At 41.3% G+C, this 25,613-nt stretch overlaps 1 protein-coding gene across 1 annotated transcript; it reads left to right on the plus strand.

Moving 5' to 3' along the window:
• The first annotated feature begins 11,518 nt into the window (after positions 1-11,518).
• Positions 11,519-24,677, plus strand: LOC115906800 (phospholipid scramblase 1-like). The gene is given in 11 exon segments (XM_030954290.1): positions 11,519-11,809; positions 13,449-13,561; positions 14,249-14,277; positions 15,074-15,142; positions 16,648-16,805; positions 17,830-17,872; positions 18,934-19,154; positions 19,963-20,124; positions 21,151-21,312; positions 22,481-22,510; positions 22,512-24,677. Coding segments are annotated over 9 exon segments (879 nt in total). The 5' UTR covers positions 11,519-11,809; positions 13,449-13,561; positions 14,249-14,270; the 3' UTR covers positions 22,539-24,677.
• Positions 24,678-25,613: the final 936 nt, after the last annotated feature.

A 25,613-nucleotide genomic window follows, 5' to 3' on the forward strand; every position in this document is an offset into this window, starting at 1 on the left:
TATATACCACACTTAGGTATTTATACAGATTTACATATGTCTTGAAAATAATTGTGGTTAACAAGCTCTGACAATCATCATTATCTGTTAACCGTTTCACTTCTGGCTCTCGCTGTGACTCGTAGCAGTGCAATCAGGCTGCGCGAATTGGGAGCTCTCAGGGAACCACTGCTGCCGCCTTTCCCGGGGGTAAGTGCCCTGCGAGCTTCATGGGTCAGAAGCTCCCTCGTGTGGAAATCCCGGAATTTGCAGAGGAATATAGGATTTGCAGAGGAATACAGGATTTGCAGAGGAATACAGGATTTGCAGAGGAATACAGGATGCTTTTTGCTGTTCTCACTGTTCTCGCACTGGTGTCGTTCTGTCAAATGCAGCTCCCACATGCCTGACTGTAGACTGAGAAAAAGAAGCAGATTATTTTTTTTTCTTCTTTAAATCCATTTGCCATCTTAGACAGAAGTCACTGCTGTTGTAGCCCATAATCTTGGCTCTCTTGCACTGTTACTGAGTTGTGCGTATCTGAACACTCGACTGTATTCAGTGCCTTAAGCTCAGCAGGATCCCTACCCCTCTTCCACTTTTCACCTGCAATTTCCAGTCCTCTTGTGGCCCTTAACAAGCCAAAGATGTCTCTAAGCAAATGTGTCCAGCCTCATTGAAGTCAACACAAAATAAGGTTTTATTTACCCACAGGGCTGAGCTTGGCTGTGAGTGTCCATGTATATACCTTGTAGGTAAGCAATATGTGCGTATAATTTTCAATTAATTCCAACCAGATGATAACGCTGGATTTCTCACACTTAGCAACTTTGTTGCTGTTTTTTTGTGTTAATAGGCTTTTTGCTGTTAATGTATATGAATATGTTTGAATGCCTCTGTTTACACTCAGGGGCAGCTTCTGGGACATACAAGAACAGGCTCATCCCCTGGATAAAACAAGCACTGGGGCTGGGACAGCGCTTGGTGCTTAGGACTCCCTCAGCAGGCTGCTTGACCTCTGTGCCACCCTTCAGCATCCTGGTGGAAATTCAGTGCATTGATTTCCCAGTGCTTTTCCAGCTGGGAGATCACTCCCCTAAACCACAGCTGCCACACAGGGCAGGTATCCGTCCTCAGCAGAGTTCATGGATTCTGCATGATGTTGCTAAAGAAGAGCTAATGCGTTCTAAGATCTTAATAACCTAACTAATAACTCTTTCTTGTTAATAGCAATGTGTTTCATGTTATGGGAGCTACACATGCTCGCTTCTCACAGTTCCCCAACAGGCTAGGAGTGGGTCCCAAAGAATTCAGAATCTCCCAAAGGGTCACAAAGTTTTTCTAAAGCAAACTCATGTCCTGGATATCATCTAGAAAGAAATGTGATTGCTCTAAAGAAGCAGAAATTTTACTTAATCCAGCCAAGCAAATATTTCTGATCAGTAGCCAAACCGTAAATCTCTGTAGTTTACACTCCTTGTGTTCAGTAGATGGCAGCAACAGCTCATTATGACACTATTTAGCTTTTCATACATCATCCTTTATTCACCCAGGATGCTGATGGAAGATCAACATACCTTTAACCTCTAATTAAATTCTACTCTTAACTGAAGGATTTTATTTTCTCTGTCTGATATTAAACCTTTGCCACACAATACTGGATTATCTTTATTGCCTGCAGTTTACAGCTGAACTATTAGTTATTTTATAAGATCTGGTCAGGGCATGGGCAGAATACAGTCTCTCACAAAGTCAGCTCCTCTGGTCAGTATCCAGCCTAGTTTTTTGCTCCTGAAGCATCTCTCCAGCTTCTGCAGGTGGGCAGGGGAGAAGCCCCAGCCCCAGGACACTCCCCATCTGCAGAAACAGAAGGTGCCATGTGTAAAGGAGAGTGCTGTGTGGTGCTGTACCCAGAAAAGTAAAAGGTTTCTATGGGCAAAAGTCATATCATGATGGTCTGTCACTGTGTGCTGGGGGAGAGGGGGGGAAATCCCCTGTAGTGCCACAAACCCCGGTGGCACCAGCACATGGGGAGAAGTTGGTTTGCCCGTGGGAAGATCAGACACTTCCTGTGAGAGTGAAGACACAGAGTTGCTGTAAGTTCTGAGATTCTTTGGTTGTCTGATAATTTGGTGGAAGCAAAAGTACTTCTCTTGACAGACTTTGCTGTCTGTATTAAAAAAATATTTTTGTGTCAATCTGGTTATTTGTTGGATTAGACAAACCTGGAAATGATCCAAAATTCACATTTTCTAATAGAGTTGTCTAAATGAAGCTGTTTGGGAAAAAAAAAAAAAAGAAATTTCCTCCTTCTGGCCCTCAGTTTTATTGGTTTCTTTGCAATTAGAATAGTACATTCTGTGTTAGAATCATAAACCCTAGTTTAATTCACTCAAGGTGAGTATTGAAGGAAAAATTACCTGCAAGTCATTTCATCAGGACTCCCTAACTTGATGTGCTTTTCCACTTTAAGATACTCATTTGAAGGACTTGTTTTTCTCTGTTCCAGTCACATTAGGTAAGTGCTCTATTTACACTTCTGGTGTTTTGTATTAGAAAAACCCATACATAGCAACAAGCAAACCACGAAACATCCTGCAAGCTTCTGTTACAGACATTGCTCTGTGTGGAACACCTGTTTCTATCTAGAAATGACCATGGGCATTTTCTCTTTCTGCCCCCTCCAGATCATAGAATCACAGAATGGTTTGGATTGGAAGAAACCTTAAAGGTCGCTGAGTTCCACCTCCCTGCCATGAGCAGGGACAGGTTTCACTAGACCACGTTGCCCAAGGCCCTAAAGGAAATATCAGTGCATGTGTCAAGGTCCAGTATTGCATCAAAAGTCTTTTCTTAGTCATCTATGGATTACTTGCAGAACCTTGGGTAAATTTTGGGCATAATGACTGTATTAGTTTTCTATCCATGTGTCTTTTAAGCACCTGTCACAATAATGCCCATTTATACCAACAAGAACTGAGGAAAGAAATGCCGCCTGGGATCAGAACAAGGATCACTACTAGAAATACCTTGTATGTTTCACACTTTTCTAGAATTCAAGAGAAAGTTTTGAGCATTTTTTTTAATATTTCTTCTGGGCTCCCTGAAGAACCCGAAGTGTCAAAATACTGTTTTATTTAAAAGAGAAAAAGTCCTATTTACTTTGCAAATCCAGGGGAGATATTTTGGCTATTATGTGTAGGATAGTGTGCTGAGTGTATAGGATAGGAGTAAGAAAAGATTTTTAAAAATAATTTGTTAATAATTAATAATCCAGAAGGCTTTCTGTGATAAGCTGAGAGAGTTGGGGTTGTTCAACCTGCAGAAGAGAAAGGCCCAGTGAGACCGTGCAGCACCTCTCAGTACCTAGAGTTGCCACGTGAAAGTTGGAGAGAGACTTTTGGCAATGGTGTGTAGTGACAAGACAAAGGGGGATGGTTTTAAATGGAAAAAGAGGAGATTTACATTAGATACAAGGAAGAAATTCTTTATTGTGAGGTGGTAAAGCCCTGTCACAGGTAGCCCAGAGAAGCTGTGGCTGCCCCATCTGTGGAAGTGTCCAAGGCCAAGCTGGATGGGGCTCTGAGCAACCTGGGACAGTGGAAGGTGACCTTGCCCATGGCAGGGGATTGGAACAAGATGAGCTTTAAGTCCATTGCAAACCAAATCATTGTAGAGTTTGTTTATTTAAACTTCTTTCCTATCTCTAGTTCCAAATAATTGTAGATTAAGGCTCAGAACACCTGGGTAAAACCCACAAGGGGTGCGTTCTTTAGCCTCTGGCATTGCCCAGGACTGGGTTGCCAAACACTGTGATTGGAACCCGTTAAAATAAGACTAATTTACAAATGTTATGGTTTGAAATTCAAAGAACTTTAAAAAATATTAGTATTTAAACCAAGAAACTCCTTAGAATTTGGACAGTTTAAAATGTTTGATTCTGAAATGTTTTCACTTAAGTAAGCCTACCATATGAGAGCAGCATCACTTCAATGCTCTGAAAATGCAACAGTTGAGATAAAAACAAGTTTAGCAGAAGCCAGGACAAGTGGTAAATTTGGTAAATTTAGCCAGGACAATTTGGTAAATAAATTAAATTGTTCCCTATTAGGAAGAGTTTTATCTCTGGTTTTATCGCTTTCAGACTCTCAAGGGCCTGACACAAAATGAAATAAAAACTCACAGAAGAGTGAAATACCACCAAGAATTAGGCTGTACAGTGTATTTCACCCTCCGTGACATGGTGGATATTGTTCTTGCAAAGTCAGGGCAGACCCACAGTTTGATCACTTCCCTTTCCTAACTGAGCCTAATAGAAGATCAAAGAGATTTTTTTTCCCTTTTGCTGCTGTCTGCAAGATGGGTCATTAAATGTCTTTTGTCTGCTGTGGATGCTCATTTAGTATTCACCATTGTGATACCAAGTCAGTTCTTACAAGCTTACTGTTACAAGCACAAGGTGTGTGGTGGCTCTGTCCTTGCGGTTGAGGAAAAAGGTTAACATGTGCATTTTATCCATGCTTTGCTCAATAATGGCAAACAGTGAGGGAGGAGATGATGTGAAAGTTTCAGAGCAACAAAATAAGGACAAAAGACATTAAATCTAGGCAGGGCAGTGGAGAGGAGCCCTTGTGCAAACAGGCAGGTATGTCATTGGCAAATACTTTGTTCAATAAGGGCACAAAAGCAGCAATTGATATGCCAAGATCATCTGTGCCAGCAGGCGTGGCCCCTAAATAAAGCACGTGCATGTGATCCACAAAAACTTCTGTAAGGTGAAACTGGTTGCTTTTAGCTGCAGTGATTGGAGCCAGTGGGACCAGGTGTTCTGTTCAATATTTGTGTTTTATCAACAGATGAACTTCCCTCCTCCAATAAGTTTATGCTTTGGACTTCCATACAACCTGCTGTTGTCATAAAGAGGTGTGGTTTTATGGCTGGGGCATAAAAAAGATACGTGCATGGCCCAACTAACACACTCATTTGAAGCAGCTCCATAAAATGGTTTATCTTGACTCTTGTGGACTTTTGCAGTTTTCTCCTGCCAGGTCTGTGTTTGAATGGTTCCATTGAACTCGAGGTTTTAGCTGAGCTGTCACCACCCTGGGTAAGACCCTTGGCCCTGTCCGATGGGAAGGGTAAATGATTGTGGAGCTTGGGAAGAGGAGAAGTCTGATGGAAACAAATCCCTGCAAAATTAGGGTAACACGAGCTAAGGAAAGAGTATGGGAACAAAAATTAGTCGGGGGTGGAGGAGGACACAAGGATAATAAGATATTTCTAAGAGTAAATTAATGTTTTCAGTCAGAAGTGAAGTCTAATACAGTCTTTGCAAATCCATTCTCAGTGGAAAAGAATTATGGATCTTTGTTAAAAGTAAGCTTGGTGATCCTGCTTGGTGTAGTCATAATTCTTTACTGCATTGCTGATCTGTTCAAGCTATAATGTTCTTTTATCTTGTACTTCAGCAATATAACTGATAAGAGATGATTAAGAGAGAAAAAATGTTTAAGAAAATCTGCAGAGATGCCTCGTGCAGCATTGATGTGCTGACCACTATATGTATTTATTACTACAAATATGTATTAGCTTTCTTGGTGAACTTTTTAATCTAAAACCATTATAATAAACTGAAGTAGGAGCCATTCCTGAAGCAGATACGTCATTGTAGAGGTAGTAAAAAAAAAAAAAAAGATTCCTCTCTTTTCCCATGATGTCCCAGAAAGTAAATTTTTTAAATAGCTTTGTTCAGTGTCTAATTTATAAGGCAAATATATCATCTTAACTGCAGTCATGGTTGATGTAGTAGGTTTTAGTGTTCCAGCACCTCAGTGAAGCATTAAAACCACAAGGTTTTGTTAAAGCCTGATAAAACAAATGTTAGGGTTTGGTTCAGGTCATAAGGCCTTCTGTCAGATGATCCAGTGCAACTGCAGACAGCTCTAGCAGCAAGTATTTTATGTTATTAGTTCAGAGAGAATAACTAGAAGTGGTGTAAAACATTTGTTGTAAAGCCATAGAGAACTCTGATTAATGCTAATATGGATCTAATTGGGCAGAAATCACATGCTCTGAAATTCTGGGAAAGATCACTGAATGAGAACCATGAATTGTAAGTACCAGTGTGAAAACAGACTTCTACTTCAGTTTTGAAAACCTGCTTCAGGAACATCCTGGTTCCAGAAACTCACAGAGCCTGCCCATATCCCATCCAGCTGGCAGAGCTGCAAGTGCAGGCTGTGGGACCTCTCAGAATCAGGGGGAGTGTGGGTCCTGCAGCAGCGCAGGAGCAGCTGGGCAGGGCTGGCTGCAGGTGTGTGTCCCCTGGCAGCACACAGCACAGCTGTCACAGCTGGAAGGGAGGCGCCAGCCTGGCCAGGAGCTCCCTCCCATCAGCACAGGCAGTGTGGATGTGCTGCTGCTGCCCTGCCAGCAGAGACATGGTTAAAGGGAGAGGAGGAGAGAGGAGAGGGCATCTGTAACAACCTGATCAGTAACAACCAGCAGCTCAATTACACTAAAGAATTGAATCAGAGATTGGATGGCAAATACAATTTATAATACTGCATGATACAGCAACCAGGGAGAAAAACCTTCTGGGCTGGGAGTAACAAATCTGGCAAACTTGATTTAGGAAATAATAGGACTAAATGTGAACCTCCTGAAAGCTGTGCTCAGGATTTCTGGGAAACGGCTCTGGCCTGAGCATTGGCTCCACTGCCTTGATTAGCAATTTCTTCATGTGTGATTATTCCACATCCCAGGGAATCAGTGTGAGGAAAGAGTTTACAGTACCTGACATGGGTGACTAAGTCTTAATAGTGAACAGGATTTATATCTGTTGTAAATATTTTCCATTTTCCTTTTCCTACATTTTCTCCTCTCCAGTTTCCAAACCTCCTGAAATCCCCCAGCTGTCTGTGTAAGAAGCAGTGCCTAGTGCTGGGCTTCCTCAATTTTCATTCTTAATTGAGCTGTAAATACACCTCATAAACTCTTACAGATCTAGTGGTCCTACATTTACAACTTTTTAATTATCTTCTTAATTAAGAGAAGCCTCAAGATCCCAGTACGTTTTTATCAGATGAGTCTGTTATGAGACACATTAACTTGGACTTCACTGGTTTTAAAAACATCCTCCCCTCAGCCTGGTTCTGTGTAGCAGCATTGCTCTGTTTGTCCTCTTGTTGATAAAAGTGCTTGGGCTGGGTGCTGCATTGCATTCTTTGCTGTGCTCAGAGAGGTGTGACTGGCGAGCAGGATGGGCAAAGGGAGCAGAGGGGCTCCTGCCCTCGAGCCAGAGGTTGCCTGTGCACCTGAGGGCTGCTGCTTGCAGGCTTCCTTGTTTTATGCTCATTTTTCAAAGGCGAGTGTCAGCTCAAGGCCTGTGGTGTCCTGCCATAGCTGCTTTATACCATTCCAGTTCCACAGTGGTGCAGGAATGTTGGCCCTAGAGCAGTTTGGCCAGTGAATCCCACCCACACTTGGTATGTGCTTGTGAGAAAAGGCACTGGAGGGAGGGAAGGAGAGTTCAAGGACCACTAACATCTCACTGCTGCTGTATGATTCAGTTTTGTCTGCAACAGTGCTTAAATGAAAGAACTTGGCTTCCCTTCTCCCCCAGAAACCACAAAGATAACTGAGCAGCCTGGGAGTTCAGAGTGCCAGCTTTGACATACAGAGCTGGATGTCTGCCCAGGATGGGATTGTCCTGACTTGATTTTTTGGTGTATTTCATTAATTAGGCTGGTATTATTTATACTTTTCAGGAACAAAATCATGCCTAGGAAAATGTTCCCTGTAAGTACCTGTTTGCAGTAGCAATATCCCTTTAGCAGAAAACAGGATTTGCACAAGCTGCATTTTGAATTGTTGGTACCACAGTTAATCCTAAATGCTGTAAACTGTAATGGCCTATTTCTTTATGTTGAGTTGCTCTTTTCCTCCCAATATCCCATTTTCCAACTGCAAAGCAGCTTATGCTGGTTCATCGGCAGCGCTGACATTCAAAACCTTGCATGACTGGCAGCAGTAAAACTTTATTTAGCTCCCTTCTCAGGCTGAGAAAGAAATTGCTGTGGCACAAAAACATTTGTAGCAAAACCAAGTGTGTGGTATTGCTTCCATTGTTGTTCAGTTGTTGTTTTCCCCTTGTGTTGGAGTATCTTGAGGAAGGACTGATGGTGAGGCTGACAGCTCTCTGCGGGAATTGCTTTTCCTCTGTGAGTGATTATTACGATTGTTAGTGACAGCACAGGGGGACATGCTGCTCCCCAGGATACATAAAAATATAAGGGATGCTACTTTATGTGGTTTGGAACTCATAACTGCCCACTGATGTTATCTGGATGCTGAATTGACTAAGACATTACAACACTAAACCCATTTTCACCCAGTTTCCCTCTCAAAGGAAAACCTAACCCTCATTTCTTAGACTGCAGGCTTGATGACTGACTTGACATTGTTAAATGAAATCAAGTAAGTGAACAGGCCTGTTTGCAATTTCTCAATTGCAAATCTTTAATACAGAGATGATGTGTTAGCTGCTTCTTCTGGCTTCATGAATGCATATTTTATTAAATCAGTGAAGGCCTAGCTACGAAGACAAAAGGAGAGCTGCACTGAGATTCAGGGGATGTCAGATGCCTATCAAATGTTAGCAGGATGGAATCCATTTCCCCAGTTCCACATCAAAGAAATATTAAAAGTAATAGTGACACTAATACCAAGAATAGCAATTTATGTGCTTTTTAAAAATGCTTGGATTTAATCTGCCTTTTACTGCATGTACACCATGTCTGTCACACTGGTGGTGTGCTCATGCTAGATTCATCATGCAGTGTTAAAATGTAGATTTTGCCTATTGGAACATTACATTATTGCTTTCAAAACACTACTACTTTGGATGTAAAAGGTACTATAAATGGAAAAAAGGAAAATAACTTACTGGTTCTGGAGAAGATTCCTTAAATGTGAATATTTAGGTTGGAGGCAATCTTTTAAAATCTAAATTTACCAAGCAAGTTCTAAATATTGTGAAAATTGTATCAGGTCATTATCACTTTGTCATCAAAAGTTGGGAATAAAACTAATGCTGTAATTTCAGTATCAGAAAGTGGAATCACTTTTATTTTCGGCACCGGGCATGAGGCGGATCTCTCTGCCTAGCCCTCACATCACAGCTAGAGAACAGAGTTTAAACCTGTGTAAATGATTCAGACTCATTTAATCTCCCCAAATTCATACAGACATGCTAAACGTTTCTGCCAATTCTTCTGCATGTTTAAATCACCTTCCAGCAGCATTGCTGAGGCCCAGTTTCTAAGGCTAAGATAACCACTTGCACACATGAGTACAGGCCTAAGCTAAAGATAAAGGAATTATCATTGTTACAGTTAAAGGTTTTCCCAAAATGTACACAAGAGAAGGATGGTAAACAGCAGAAAAAAGAAATTGCACCCCATGGCTGGAGCCCCAGCCAGTGCAGCTCAGGAGCTTTTCCTGGCCTGCCACTGAGAAGAATCTTCTTTTTCTTTGTTCCCTCTTTCTTTCTCCTCTATTCATTTTTTTTTTCTTTTGTTCTTTTAATTTATTTCCTGGTAGCCCCCTCAAGTTTGTGCCTCAAACCTCACATCCTATGTCTTTTCTATAGAGACAACTATTCTCAGCTTATCTTTCTCTTCACCTCCCATGCCTGTTGCTGTTCCAGGTTTGCTTTCCAGATTATAAACACTAGAGAAGGGAGCCTTCTGTTGGGATTGTGTCCAGAGGTGTGGAAGGCAAACCCCCTGGTAACCACTTTTATTTCCTTTAGCAGTGCAAACAATGCCATGCCTGAGGTTAAATGAAGTGAAACAGAGTTTGAGCTGCACAAAGGCTGTTTGCTCTCATGTACAGCCTGAGTGAACTTCCTCCTGTGTCCCCTCACACAGGTGTCCTGCCTGAGCACTGAGAGAAAAGCTGGTGAGGGGATGTTAGCAAGAAAGATGAGAGCTGCTTCCATCACCCCAACTCCAGGTTACTGGAGACCTCTGCATGAGAAGCGGGTGCAGGGACTGGTCCCACTTCTGGTGCTGGGCACCACAGGATCAGATGAGGAGCCACCATCAGGAGCATCAGAACTTAAAGCAGTAGAAAGTAATGTTCTGAATATCCAAGCCATAAGCAACACAGAAATCCTAGAAATCAGGGTCAAGAATCTACAAACAGAGCATGTTTCTTTTCAGGTAAACATGCTTAAACCTAAAAGACTAAATTACTAGGAGCATGGCCATTTTCTTATTTCTCCTGAAACAATTCCAACTTTCTTTCTTAATGTTTTAGGCATTCCCCTGCTGATTAAATCTGCACGCTGGGCAAAATTAAAAGGTACTGACCATTTCAACCCCCTGATCTAACAGAAAAGCACTGACTGTCAGTTACATCAATGATCCTATCTAGATAAGAAAAGACATTATTTGAGCTGGAAAAGACTGATAAATTACTTTCTATTTTGTGAATCATGGCATCTTTTTTCTGCCACTGCAGGTGAATAAGTTTTTTCCCTACTTATAGATATGTGAAAGGAAGAGATATGCTGCTATCTTTGTTCTCTCTGGTAGGACAATGATATTCTCATCTAAGAAATAACGTTCATCTCTGTGTCAAAAAGTCATGTTTGCTTGGCAATGCAATTTGAATTTCAGTGTGTAAGTCTGAACCAAGCTAAATATAACTATGCTATATTCCTGTAAGAAAGAAGGGTAGTATCAAAAGCTTCCATGTATTTATAATTTTCCAACCATGTCAAAATAATTCTATACCTATTTCTTAAGAGATGTTTAAAACCTATTTCTTGGTGTCTGCTATTAATCCTCTTAGTGAACTCAGTGCAGATGTGTGGGAAACTGCTAGTCAGCTTTAGATTAGATTCTTCAGTACCTGAGGAAACAAGCAAAATAAAATCCCCAAATCCCTGTCAAATCTGGTGTTTAGGTGAAATCGGTGCAGGGCTAGAACGATAGTTTGGGATGGTTTTTTTTTGGTTTAATATTGTTTATGGAAAATCCAATATTGAAATGGAGACCTTGTTTTGGAAGGCAGAAGACAAAGACTATAGAGTATGTACTAGGTGACCTGCACTTATTGAATCCTCAGTCTTGGGTTTTATGCATGCACCAATTACTGTGATTAATTTATGTGGTTTACATTAAATACAGTTTTCTTTGAAGAAACTTTCCTTTGGCATACGTAGACACCAGCAGCTCCAATCTGATGTACATGAATGTACAGAAGAGGATGCAGAAGATCTGTTCATCAGAGCTGTTCATCAGGGCGTGAGCCAGCTTTCTCCAAGTCCTTTGTTTCCCAAACAATTCAGTATTGTACATTTTTCTTCCTGTAACTGTGAAGTCCACATAAATATGTTTTTCCTCCTGACTTCCGGCCTTATAAGCAAGGTAAAATTGTTCCAGAAACATTTGTTCTTCTTTCAGAGCAGACATGGAACTTGGCGTTACCACGTGTATGCGACCTGATGTCCGCTGATTAAAAGGCAGAAATTGAGTTAATTAATTAATTAATTAATTAATTGTAAAAGGACCGAATCAGCATTGTTGCCGACAGACATGGAAAAAGTAAATGTCACGAATAGCGAAGCTGTTGAAATACCGGCGTTTCTGGGCAGGGCTGGGCCCCGGGCAGGAAACTGCTGCCCGCCCTGCCCTCGCTCCCCGCCCCGCAGCGCTGGGAGCTCCCGAACGGCGCGGGACGGACACGGCGGGACACAGCGGAACACGGGCACACCGGAGCCTCCTTAGCGAGCGGGGTTCCCTGCCGGCGCTCCCGTCAGGTATCCCGAGGCTTTCCTCACGGGGCTGGGCAGAGACCCGCGGGGCTGGGGCAGGGCCCGCTGAGGGGGAGCCCCGCGTGTGTCCGGCTGGGCAGCGCGGCTTGGGTTAGAACTGATCCGTGTAGAGGAGGGTCTGGCTGGCACGGACTGCGTTCAGGGAGGTGCTGCTGCTGCGGCCCGGGCTGTCCCGGAGAGCCCCTCGAGCGAGGCAGCCGCGGTCCTGTGCCCGGGGATGGGGCGCATCGCTGGTCCCGGCGAGCCGGAGCCGCGGGCGGGGACCGCGGTGTGCTGCCGGGGCTGGCGCTCGCAGCTCCCAGGAGAAAAGCCGCTGTAAGGGGAGAGGGTATCCTACTCCATCAGAACAAAAAAATAGAGTAATTCTTTCTCTGAATAATATTTTCTTAACATTAAAACCAACTCATTTGATTAGATCAATGAGATGATTTTTTAAGCATACTGTTTCTCCAGCGGTCAGGGTTCAAATCCAGGGGCTGAACAGTCTAATAGAATGCAACATAAAAAAAAAAAGCCTCAAAAGGAAAACTATTGCATGCCTCCTGGCTATTCATCTTCCTGTTTTTTGAATATTACAACCTCTTGGAAATCTTGGAAAGGGCTTGGCTTGTTGTATAACTAAGCATGTTTGTGCTTGGGAGCTTACATTACATTAACGTGCTCTTTACAGCATTTTAGTGAGCTGGAGAAGAAATGAATCTACTTGTCATGCTAGTATTCTGGTTTTCTGATAAAGAGCAGAAGGCCTATAGTTAACATAATTATGACACGTTTGAATTACTTGCAGCATATCTAGTGGCATGCCTCAGGCTAAAGGACATGCAGCTGGTTTATGTAGTTATGAAAATGAGAAAGTGACCAGAAAGAAACATAGGCATTCATAAAAAAGGATCTAGGGATGAAATGAGGGCTGAGCTTTGTAAAATCTTTATTGCTTCCTACTACAGAACGTATCAACCTTTTCTAAATCCTAAATTGTACAGTGGCTGGTGTGTGTGGTTGTAGGGACAATGAAAGATTCTGGCTTCTGGACAAAGCCTTTCTTTTTTAAATAAATCATGTGATTCTCTCTCTACTCTCCCTTTACCAAGGGGTTTAGTTGTAATTCTCAGTATTTCATTGAAGTTCATGTTGCTGGAACATTTCACTGCCTAAACTGATCTTTTGCTAGTTTTATTCTTCTATAATTTGCAATTTTCCTACATTCATACAGTGACTATAATCCAATCTACCCTATGACCAGAACCCAATTAAAGTATGCACAACAGGATGGTGGTTTTGTTAGTAAAGAAGAGTTAGTAAAGTAGAAGAAAAAGTATATTAAAAAGGAATGGTTTAAGAGCAACTGAATCTGCATGACATTCCAGAAGCATCAGACATTGCCCCGTGAGAGCTGCTTTTACTCAGGGAATGAAAAACAGGAAGGAATTGCTTTCAGTTTCACTTCCCAGCTTTGACCGACCATCCTCATTGAAACGAAGTAGTTAGAAGAATCATAACAGACAAACTATATTCATGGTTTAACTTGAATTGGATTATTTCTAGAGAACAACTGGATTCTTTTTTTTATTTTAAAGCTTTCAATCCTATTAAAAATGAGTACCTGTACCATTCTTTTTTACAGTTCCATGCTTGGATCTCCTGACTCTCTTGGATCTGTCTGTAATAGCAGTTGCTGCTGTTGCCTTGCTTCACTCATTACCCCAGAGAAAGAGATAACTCTCAGGGTTTAAGCTGGTATGAGTAAGTGGGGGGTTTTTGTGTGTAGTTTTATTTTATTTTGGTTTGGTTTGGGTTAGAGTGTTTTGGGGGTTTTTTTGGTTTTTTGGGGTTTTTTTTTTTTTTTTTTTTTTCTGTGGATTGTGTTGTTTGGTTGGTTTTTGTTGGTTTTTTTTTTTTTTTTTTTATTTCTCTTGGTAGCCCCACTTTGTTATCCTGTGAAGGCAAATACTGGATCTGTGTTATTTAGTATTACCACTAGAGAAATGGAATAGCTTGAAGAACTGAGTAGGTGGTAGCATGGCTGCTCCAGGGTTTACCTGAGCAGGTTTTGTGGTCAGCATCAATACTCTGAGCCAGCTGCCCTTAAATTACTGCAGTAAATTGTTCATATGAATTACAGGATATTTCTGAATGGCTGCACAATGGAGTCTTGCACATCCCAATGCTTTTCTGAGTTGAGGATGATTTCAGGATACTCAAAGCATGACGGTAGACATAGAAAACTCAGACTTAAGTAGTAGTTGAGACATAGCCTAGAAGGGAGCTGAGATATTTAAGGGGATTTTTTGCTTGTATTTGTAATTTCACTTTCCCATACAGCTTAGAGAGACAATTATCTTTTATCAATAATAGAGAACTCTGAATAGCTCTTATGTGAAAGTATATATTTAAAAATCATGAGACAAAAATGTTCTTTTGCAGAGCTACAAGCAGATCTACAACAATGCAAGGTGAGTAAAATATAAACAAAATGTCAGCTTTTGCTAACATCGAAGATGGCACATTCAAGCAATATTAGCTTAGCTATTAGCTTACTTTCTAATTATATGAAATATGTATGAATGTTTTAACCTGAAATTATTTACATTTTAAAATGGAATATTTTACTAAATGTAGAGCCTACATTTTCAGATCTTGATTTCTGAAGTTAAGCAAAAATAATGAATAATTTGGTAATGTTGAAATTCAAGTTATTTATTATTAAAAACTGAATATGGTATATGTTTTTAAATCCATAACACTCCTCATCTGCTGGTGAGGCATTACTGTAATCTGAACTTGAAGAAGTTGGGAGAAAAGGTTTTACACAGAGGGGAATGGCTCTCTGCCATGTTCTGTACTGGAGGGCAGGCTGTCAGTTCCTGGCAATGCTTTGAATTCAAGCCTCTTTCTAAATATCAATGAACAAAAGCATCTTTGCTCCAGGAAGAGTGAACTGACCTGCTTGGACTGGATGATCTCAGGAGGTGCCTTCCCAGCTGAACAATTCTGTGATTCTGTGACATGTTCATGGCATCCTGTGCAGTACCTGTCTTTCTTCTGTGCTTTAAGGACCAGAACTCCATTCAGTTTTGTTGATGCATGCATTGCTCATAAATACAATCTTGATGTGTATTTTTGGTATACAGAAAACAGCTGCCTAGATTTTGTTCTATGTGTACTCTGGAAAAGGAGTCAGTGCTGGGGATCTTTCACCCAGGGCAGGAGGAAATGATCCCTACTCAGAGTGTATTTTCATTCCTCCAGGAGCTCCACCTGCCACAGCACCTGGAATGCCCTATGGCTCCCCTCAGCCAGTCCCTGGGCCTTACCAAGGTGGGTGGCTTGGTTACAGATCTGTGAGACCATTGGGAAATAAGCATGGGGAATATGGGGTCGGAAAAGGGTGATTACCTCCAATTTACTTTTCTGCGATTAATTCTATAGAGTTTCTTTTAACTTCTGTTTTGCTGAAAGATCATTTCTTTCCTTTGTGGTTCTACATTTTAGTATGTGCTAAGCAGTGGTAGGAGTTAAAGATGTCAGGTGTTCCTCAGTGGTCACAGTGGTGAGTTTGCTAGGCAGGTTTGCTGGATGTTACTCATTGCAGTTCATGTGCAGCAGGTTCTTACTGGTAATCAGACTTTTTAATTACCATGTTACTTCAGTTTTTCACTTTATTTTCCTCTAGAAATACAGAAGTGAAGAATTGTTTTTCTCTTGCAGTTCTGCATGTATTCAGTTCCTGTTTCTTACTCTATTGCTGTACTTTGCAGGTGGTTACACCTTACACTTTCCCTCACATGCTCTCTCCTCTTCTGTCTCGTTTTCTGCTCCGCTTCAAAATGCAGCACTCCTGAACAGCTTCTCTCATTCTGGCCATGATTTCTTTCTGAAGAACCAAATCACAATAAATATCTAACAGTCAGGCTCAGAGCATAAGTCAGAGGTAAAAAGCAAAATGTTTGGCCAAAGTTACTGTGCTGTTCATAAGTTAAAGCTTGTGCATCCTGGGACAAGGCAGTCTGAGGTCTGTAAGTACAGTTGGCTTTAGCAGGGAGCAAGCACTCACTGCTTGTGCCATGGAGGTTGCAGGGGCATTGTTATTTTGAGTAATTGTATGTGCATACACTTGCCCACAATAGCAGCAGGTAGTTGGTTTGCAAAGCCTGTGCTCAGACATAAAAGTGATTTTGAATTCCCAAGGGAGGATTCTTCCCTGGGGTGGGTGATCTGGCCACCTTACATCACCTGAGGCACCATGGCCACAGCCTGAGCTTTCACGTGCCCTGGTCAATGTGTTGTAATGTATTGTGAAATTTGGTGCTGAACCAGTGTGGGCTGAAAGTCTACAAGTCATCTGGTTTGAAAACTGTAGATAAACTTTGCTAAAAGGACATTTCCTTTCACAAAAGTAGAAGGTATGGTTCCAGGAAAACTTTGTCTTAAAATTGTCATTTGCTCAACTGACAGCATATAAATGCCAATGCTTTTAATGTAAATTAAAGTATTCTTTCTTCTCTACTTAGAAATAACCTTCATTTATTTATTTCTGTTTTTTGAATTGACCGTCTCTATGTGAATGAAATTTCTTCTGTATTCAAGAATGATGCTTTTTTTTAATTTATTTGATTTGGTTTTGTGTGAGGCATCAGAACCTCCCATGGCAGTGTAACTCCCTTCATGAGAGTTTTTGTATTCATAACATAGATAAATAAGGTATAAGGATCTCCATAGTTCCAAAGAGTGAATACATTACTCTTTTGAAGATGGACAGGGCAATTATTTTCCAACATTTAACTTTCATAACCGTATCTCTCTTACCATGCCAAATGTCACAGGTGCAGGGAGCTATGGATTCCAGGCACAGCCCATGGGCTTCCCAGGTGGATTCGTCCCCCCACCTGTCCAGAGCCAGCCCACCATGGATGGGACAATCTGGATGCCTATCCCTCCTTCTATTCCCAACTGCCCTCCTGGACTGGAGTACCTCACACAGGTACCTGCACCCTTCCTCCTTCCCCAGAGATGAGGCACTCTGCTCTGGGAAGCAGCCTGCATCCATGAAATAGCTAAATAAAGCATCTGGCTGTGTTGCAGCTGCATGGGCTGCTGCTTGTGGGCTGCTAAATGAGGCCTTTGGTATAGTCTGAATGCAGAAATACCTGTTAGAGATGCAGCACTTGTTCATGGAGTACCTTTCTGCCAAGTAGGGTGCTAAGGGATGAGAGACACAGGGCTGTCACACATCCTTCCCATTTCTGAAGTTACGCTTTGGGAGATGTAATGTCTTTTGGAAAGGTGCTTAGAATAAATGCCTATTATATTGGAAACTCTAGCCCATTAGAAGCACTTAATTTTCTATCTGATGCTTTCTTCACACCTCTTAATATCGTTAGTAGAGCTGCCAGTCAGACTTTATAGCATAGAGAATGCTAATAGCAAAACAAGAATTTTTCCACATTACTGAATATGTCTTTGTAGTGTAAAATACAGTTCATCTCAGCACTGGAAAGATTAATGCTGATGTATTGTTGCCAGTTCTGTAAAGTACTAAAAAAGAAAATGGAAAAAAAAAGAAGCACTGGTGAGGAGAGGCTGATTTCCCCTGAATTTTCCTTAGAGCTGAGCAGTAGCTGGGCTTCTACTCCAAAATACCCCCATTTCCTGCTTTTGTCTGTGTGGAGTCTCTGGGACATGATGTGAGAGCTCTCTCAGGCTCTGAGTCCTGAAAGGAGCACAGGTGTGTTAGCCCTGTGTGCTTGTCACCAAACCAGTTTGGGTTCAGCTCCCCCCAGCAGCTCCAGTGCCCTGGAGCACTCTTTGCTAACCTGCCAGAGGAGAGCCCAAGGAGGGGAGTGAGCAATTCCATAGCTTAACTGGGAGATAATCTGCCTCTGCGCAGTGTATTGATCCATACGTCTTTATTCTGAAATGAAACAGCCGCGGCTCTTGAAACTACAGTTTTTCTTTGTTGTAACTTGTTAACTGTTTCTTCTGTTTAATTTTTCAACCATGACCAGATTGACCAGATATTAATTCATCAGCAACTTGAAGTTCTTGAGAGTAAGTACAAAGTATTTAAATCTAATAATCCCAAGAACAGTGAAGTTTAGGCTGTCTTTGACACTACTTTTAAGGTGATTACCACCTTTGTCTTTCTTGTATTACCTGTCTCAATTCCTGCAGAAGTCCTGAAGAAGTGGAGGAGAGGAAGGAAAAATAGGAGGGAAGAAGATTTTCAGCAGGTTCCATATCTCAAAAGATACATAGCAATGCAATTGAATAATCTTGGTTATAAATGCTATAGTTGATATATAGCTAATTATAGGTGAAGTCACACATTTCCAATGTTACTTGTTAACGATGATTTCTACTCTCTTCCTTAGTTAAAGATTTTGTTTTCTGTCTTGTCATATCCCACCTAATTCCATGGACCGGCATGTGGCTTTGATCCCTTTTACAGGCAATCCTGCTGTTTTAGCAAACTGAGTGGCTTTCCTTCTGCTCCCCTTATTCAGTGCTTTAAGAATATCCAAGTTGTATTATCAATGTCTGTCAAATAGAAGAAATAAAATGAACCATACATCCCAGATACCCTCTAACGTTGCTGCTGCATTTTTCTTTCTGGTTCTTTCTAAAACTTACAAGAGTGCTCTCATTTGTTATAGAAATTAATTAAAATTTCTGTCCTGGCTCTTGTTGCTTTTGATGTGTGCTGCTGTAAATCTTGACTGGGAGGGTTTTTTGTGGCTTTCTTATTCTGAACTTATTTGTGTCCTTTTCTGGCTTCACTTCCAAATTCACAACTCTCTTTAACTCTTATCCATTTAATTCTCCCCTGAAAACCTTCCCTGCTGTGTTATTGGTAATGGTGGTGCTTATTTGGATGCCTGTGGCCAGGGGGGACACTGAGGAATCTCAGTTTTTTTCCATGTCCTTGCTCATGGTGGCTTCTTCCCTTAAACTTCTTCATCACTCTTCACTGCTTGAGGGTCCTTTCCATCATTTCCCTTCTCCAGGAGCTGCCTCTGACAGACTTGGAGAGAGGCTTTGCCTTCCCAAAGAGCAGGAATTGTCTGACCATACACTCCTAGGAATTTAGCAGGTTTTTCCTCATTTTTCAGTTGTGACTGGCTTTGAAGAAAACAACAAATACGAGCTGAAGAACGCCCTGGGGCAGAGGGTGTACTTTGCAGCAGAGGACACTGACTGCATGACCAGGAACTGCTGTGGGCCCTCCAGGCCCTTCACCATGAGGATTATTGATAACCTGGGCCGCGAGGTGATAAGGCTGCACAGACCCCTCCGCTGCAGTGCCTGCTGCTGCCCCTGCTGCCTGCAGGAGGTGAGTTCTGCCTCTCTCTGCCCTCCTCCTCCTCCTCCTCAGACAGGCACCTCCTGTGCAGCTCTAAGGTGGCCTTGTCTTGAATCAGGAGGTGAGGTGAAATGAGTCAGGGTTTTTGCCAGTAAGGTGTGGGAAGAGTGATCTGTGGGATTTGTGCACGGGGTTCTTGGTCTGGGAAGAGGGAAGTGAGCTGCAGCCCTTGGGCTCACTGGGCAGCTCTGATTGGGGTAATGAAAAATCTGACTGAGCAGCACGTTGGGGAACTTGAGGCTGGTGCTGAAATCTGCACTTGGAATGGAACAGTAAGGCAACAGCTTTCATAGAATAACAGCTAGAGTTTTCATTTTACAGCTCTGAAAGCTATGGTGGCATTCAACATAGGAGATCATGAGGTTTTTTAAATATTAACATAATTTTGGAATTATACGACTTCTGAAACTCTAAATCTGAGCCTACTCAGAGCTCCTGCTGAGGCATTTGTAGTAGCTGCACCCTATAATGCCTTCACTGAATGCTTTTGGGATATTCACTGCCTTTCTTTCACTGGACTTTGGTCTTTATATTGTAGATGCATAGTTTGTGTGCTCCAGAGCCTGAGGAGTCTCTTACTCTTTTCTTGAAGGCAAAAGCTGAATAAGAGGTCTGCAATCTGAGTGGTCTTCTGAAAACACTCACAGCAAAATGCTTTGTAAGGCCAGATTGTTGTGGAAAAATAGGTGGTTTTTCATTTGTGTGCTGGTGTGGGTTTTGTCTCACTAGCATGTGAAAGCATGATCACTCACTTAGAGGTTTTCTCTTCCCTGTGAAGCTGGAAGTCCAGGCGCCTCCAGGAACAACAGTTGGTTATGTTGTCCAGAACTGGCATGTCTGCCTGCCAAAGTTTACCATTCAAGATGAGAAAAGAAAGGATATTCTGAAAATTAATGGCCCATGTGTTGTGTGCCGGTGTTGTGAGGATGTCCATTTTGAGGTATGCAATGTAAGAATTGTCTGCATGAGTCTGGTTTCAGATAGTAGTTTGGTGTTACGTTGTTGCTCAACTTACTACCTATCAATTGAATTGTATATATTGAGTAATTTCTACATCATCTTCTAATGGTGGTATAATCAAATGACTTCTCTGGATACCTAAATTACTCTAGATAAACCAGAAAAACTTCCAGAAATTACATGTTAAAGCCACTCAGTGATCACTGAGAATTCTCTGTGGCTGCACAGAAATAACTTAATTGATATATTTAGCCGCAAAATCTTTTTGAATCTGTTATGTCAGGCTCTAAGGAAAATATAGTAAGCTGTATCAGGTATTTATTAAAATTACTTCCTTCAACCCCTTATTTAATCATCTAATAATCATGGAAAGAACTAGTAAGTTAAGATAATTTAGGCTTGAAAAACAGAGTTGAATGTGTGAAGAGTTACAAATTTCCTTTTAAAATAATATTGGTTAATGCAACATTGTTTTTGTGGACATTAAGTAAAAGATATACAAGGCTACAATTTAATGTTTAAAATAATGTTGCAAATACTTACTATAGCAAATTTATATAATTTTATTTTGGAAACTAATCTTTCACATGACCCAGAAGACTGGCTCTAACTTTAGAAAACGTAATGTTGCCAGAGGGCTAAGCTCTGCTTTTGAGCAGAAGAATGTAATTTGTTTAATTTTCACTTGAGCGGTTCCTGATGCATGGCAGGAGAAACTAATTCACTGTCTTGGCTAAAAGACGCCACTTCCAGCAGAGTGTGTATCCCAGCACCATCAAGGAATTGAACTTCCCAGTCAGATTCAGAATCAAGTTCATGCCTCTGATACTTTTGACCAACTTTCTGATAGTCTGATTGCCTTTTGGTACAAACCCTTGCAGTCAATAAGTGTATTAATTAAAATAACAGTCTGAAGCTTTTAAATGGATCTATTCCAAAATGGATTTGGGAATATGATGAATGACAGGTTTGATGATGCTTTTTAAAATTTTATATTAAACTCTAGGTGATGTCTCTGGATGAGACTTGTCCTGTTGGGAGGATTTCTAAGCAGTGGACTGGTATTGTGCGGGAAATGTTTACAGATACAGATAACTTTGGAATCTCATTCCCAATGGACCTTGATGTGAAAATGAAAGCTGTCATGCTTGGTGCTTGCTTCCTGATCGTAAGTTGATCACTAGTACATCAACATAAACTAACTTTTTTCATCTCCATGTTTAAATTGTGATGGTAAAGGAGTTAATTTTGAGCTCCTTCAAGTGGGCAACAGCTTGTGAACTTCTGTGTGTAAAGCTGACCACAAAAGGCAGCACAGAATTATTTTAGACAATAAGCTTATTCTAGACTACATGCAGTGCTAATTGTATTTAAGAAGAGTTTCATATTTGGCGGGACTGAAAAAAGGAAGAGGGAAGACTTCTTACAGACTCATTAACAGAGGAAAGCAAATGTATGGATGGTGAAACCAGAAAAATGCAGATTTGCAATAGCCAAGACGCCCATCCAAAGTCTGAGCAGCCCACTGGGCTGGTGGACAGCTGAATGCTGCAGCCACTGTCTCCCAGCTCTCTTTGGAAACACGTGAAGCACTGAATTGAGCAGGATTGATGCTCTCAAAGCAGTAATTTCCAAATGGAGGGACTACTGTGGAGGCTAAGCTCATTGACCTTGTCAGAGCACTTCTCAGCAATAGTCAATAGTGCAGAGCAGCTCACTGTCCTCTTGGAAAACAGTGTGGAACACGCTCCAGTGTACAGTACAGTTCTGCATCAAGGTACCATTCAGAACATGCACTGCTGCTGTGCTGGCTGGGAAAGGGGCATGTGAAGCACCCTGAGTTTGGAAAGGTCTCTCCAGCCTCTGACAGCCCTGAGCATGAGCAGGGTTTTGTTCAGCTGTGTGTGTTCCTGTGTTACCAAGTGCAGCATTAGTGAGTGGGAGCAACCTGAGCTTTCAGGCACAGAAATGGGGCCCCCACCAGTAAACTAAAGACAGCCATTATTGTGATGGACTCCATTCTGAGGGAAAATGAGAGGGAATAAGCCAAGTTGAACGAAGTCAGGGCAGAAATCCCGAGTAAAGGAAGCATAGCTGTGTCTAGTGATAAATTAAAAGTTCCCATGTTGGTCTTTCACTGTCTCTGTGGATGTCCCATTCTGAGAGACTCAGCTGGTGAGGGCATGGCAAATGTGCTTCCCCCTTCTTCTCACCCTTTCAAGTTTCTTAGAGGAAGGTGTACATCAGGTCCAATGCAGCCAGGGGATCTTGAAACTAAGAACCACATTTAAGAATTGTAATTATTTGTTTTGTTTGCCCTTTTTTTGTCCCCTTAGGACTTCATGTTTTTTGAGCATAGTGGTAATTAAGCATCAGCAAGCAGGAGTTTGGTAATGAAATCTAGATGTTCTCTATGGAAGGAAGAAGAACATGGATCTCCCAACTATCCAATGAATTGCAGACCTCCAGTAAGAATATGAGAAATGTACATGTTATAGTTACATTTCTGTAAGCTAAAAGCTTTATGGTCTTGTCTATTATAATTTTAATATGGTGAAATAATTTGTAGTATTCAAATAAGGGCCCTTTATCTGCACAGATCAATAATATAATTTAGAGAAATATGTAGCAGCCTTTTTTTCCCCAAGAATTCTGTAATTTTAAAGTAACTAATTATAGTAGTTATTTATAACTACTAGAATAATACTTTGATTCCTAAAAGAGAGGACTACTTCTATATTCAATATTAATAATAACCTAAGCCTAATAAGGAGACACTGATATTTTCCTGGGTATTCTTCTTTGGTAGTTTTGCCTTGGTATTCACATTCTGTTGTTTCCATCTATCAAATATATACATTCAGAGCAAAGGAATGCATTTGAACAGAACTATCTGGAATGAGTGTAAAATGTAATTACTCTGGTGTCCTGGGTCTGTGTGAGCTGGAGCTCATTTCCCCAGCAGCCCTCACAGAGCTGTGCTTTGCCCTGCTGAGAGCCCAGCAGTGTTTTGGTGCAGCTGAGCAGTGCTGGCCCAGCAGCAGCTCTGTCTCTCCACCATTCCACCTTGTGGTGGTGTTTGAGGGTGCCCAGGACGAGGGAAGAGATGAGAATCTTGACTCTATGTTTCAGAAGGCTGATTTATTATTTTATGATATATATTAAAAGAAAATTATATATTAAAACTATACTAAAGAAAGAGAAGAAAGGAAAAATCGGAAAGCTAGAAAGGAATGAATAATAAAAACCTGTGGCTGACCAGAATCCCAGCAAGCTGGACCTTTGATTGGTCATCAAGTAAAAACAATTTCACATGCTGGGTAAACAATTCTCCAAATGACATTCTGAAGTAGCAAAACATGGAGAAGCTGAAGCTCCCCAGCTTCTCAGGAGAAAAGATCCTGGCAAAGGGATTTTTCATAAACTGTCATCACCTGCCTTGAGTAGGCTGGGAGTGGGCAAGATCCTGGCCGGGGACACAGCCAGGCCAGCTGGCACAAATTGGCCAAAGGGACATTCCACACTCTATGACATCAGCTTGGGTATCAAAGATAAGAAAAGGAGGAGGAAGGTGTGGCATTCAGTTTTTACAGTGTTTGCCCTCCCAAGCAATCACTTCCATGCTGAAGCCCTGCTTCCCAGGAAGTGGCTGGGCATTGCCTTCCAATGGGAAGTACAGAATAAAATTTCTCTTTTTTTTACTCTTTGTTTGTGCACACACAAACTTTTGCTTTTGTTTTAGTAAACTGCTTTATCTTAACCTACAAGTTGTTTTGTGTCATATTTTATGTCCCCTGTCCCTCTGGGAAGGGGAGGCATGGATTGGCTTGGTGGGCACCTGACACCCAGCCAAGGCCCACCCACCACCTCTAGTGATGGATATAGTCTCAAATATGACTCCTCCTGAGCATGACCTAGTTTTCTTATTTGGGCTGTTCTGAAACTTAAGCCTTGCATGTTCATCAACAGAAGTGTAGAGGTGACAGGAAATAAAACTCTCTGTGCCTGCTTTGGTTTAATAATCCTTTAATAATTGCCTTGTGCAGGAGTGTGGCCTGAGGCAAGGAAAAAGCTGTTAGTTCCTTCTCAGTTTCTCCAGTCTCTTTGCTCCTCATTTAGTCCACGGTTTTCACAGATTGTGAGTCTGTCTGTTGTTTTGAGGGCACAGAGTAAACAGAACAGGTGTTCTGAATAAACAGAGCAGTTTCACTTCAAAAGCAGACACCTGGAATGGCAGGTCAACTTCTTAGCATTTTTAGCTTTATTTAAATTATTTAAATATTTTATTTAAATGTCCAAGCAATGGATGAGTTGCAATTTCTTACCCCTGCACACAAGCACATGCACAGAATGGTTCCGGGCATCCAGCTCTGGGGAGAAGTCCTTGCCAGTATTTTCAGTTGAATTCTAGTCCTGCTGAAGAGTCCTTCTGTTCAGTATTTTCAATTTATTGGTTGCTTCTGGCCAGTCAAAAAGCAAAAGAAAAGAGAAATGCCATTGCTGCTGGGTACCTGAATTCTCTTTGATGTTGGAATAATTGTGCAAATCTGGGACAACAGTCCAGACTGTTCTGAAAGTCTTTAAATTGTATATTATTCCTTGTTAAATTAGCTTCTGCTGCTAAATTTCCTTGTATATGGAGTTGCTGGAGGTGCATTTTTGATTCATCAGCACTATTCTTAGGGAATTAACTTAATACTATAACTTAATTGTTATAAATGAAAAAAAATACTTTGTGTTTTATTGGCCATCTGTTAATGAGGTACCAGAAATCCAATCTTGCTAAAATTTGCTAAAAGTTTCTGGTTACTTGAGTTGGGAGTAGAAGGTACATGCATTAGAAACCAGACCTGTCCTCTAGGGATTCACGTGGCTAATCCATCATTATTATTTTTCCTGCAAGGGGTGGCACACAGCTTCATTTCTGTCTGTAGCTCTGAAGTCCCAGGCTCAAGCATATTTGATCCCTGCACTTCAGCAGTTATTCAAATATTTTTATAAACATTGTTTGGGAGTATTTGAAAATACCTATTTGCTTCCATGGCGGGTGCTGCATAGGATTTAAATTTACATTTGCATTAGAGTGAGGTCCATGGCTGTTTGAGGAATGGATGGAATAATATTTTGCAAGTAGACCTTTGCCTTTGGTGGAAAGGATCTTGTATTATAAATTCATCTGCTGACAATAAGCTGGGGAGGGTATGCAAATTTAAGTGAGGTGTTAGGAGGTTGGCCTGATATGACATAACCAGGAGATTGTTTTCATTCCTCCAAGTAATTAAAAATTTTTAATTCATATTTTTTTTCTTAGTTATTCACCCTAAGTCCTGGAAGCAGCATTGTTCCAATTACCTTGCATACAAAATTACATAGAAAAATTAATGTACATCTCTGTAGGGCAGTAAGGGAAGAATGGGAGAATGCAAATCATTAAGAATGATCAACTTCACATCAAGATGTGTAGGAAAA

This window comes from Camarhynchus parvulus, chromosome 9 (assembly GCF_901933205.1).
Source record: "Camarhynchus parvulus chromosome 9, STF_HiC, whole genome shotgun sequence".
NCBI classification, from domain to species: Eukaryota; Metazoa; Chordata; class Aves; order Passeriformes; family Thraupidae; genus Camarhynchus; species Camarhynchus parvulus.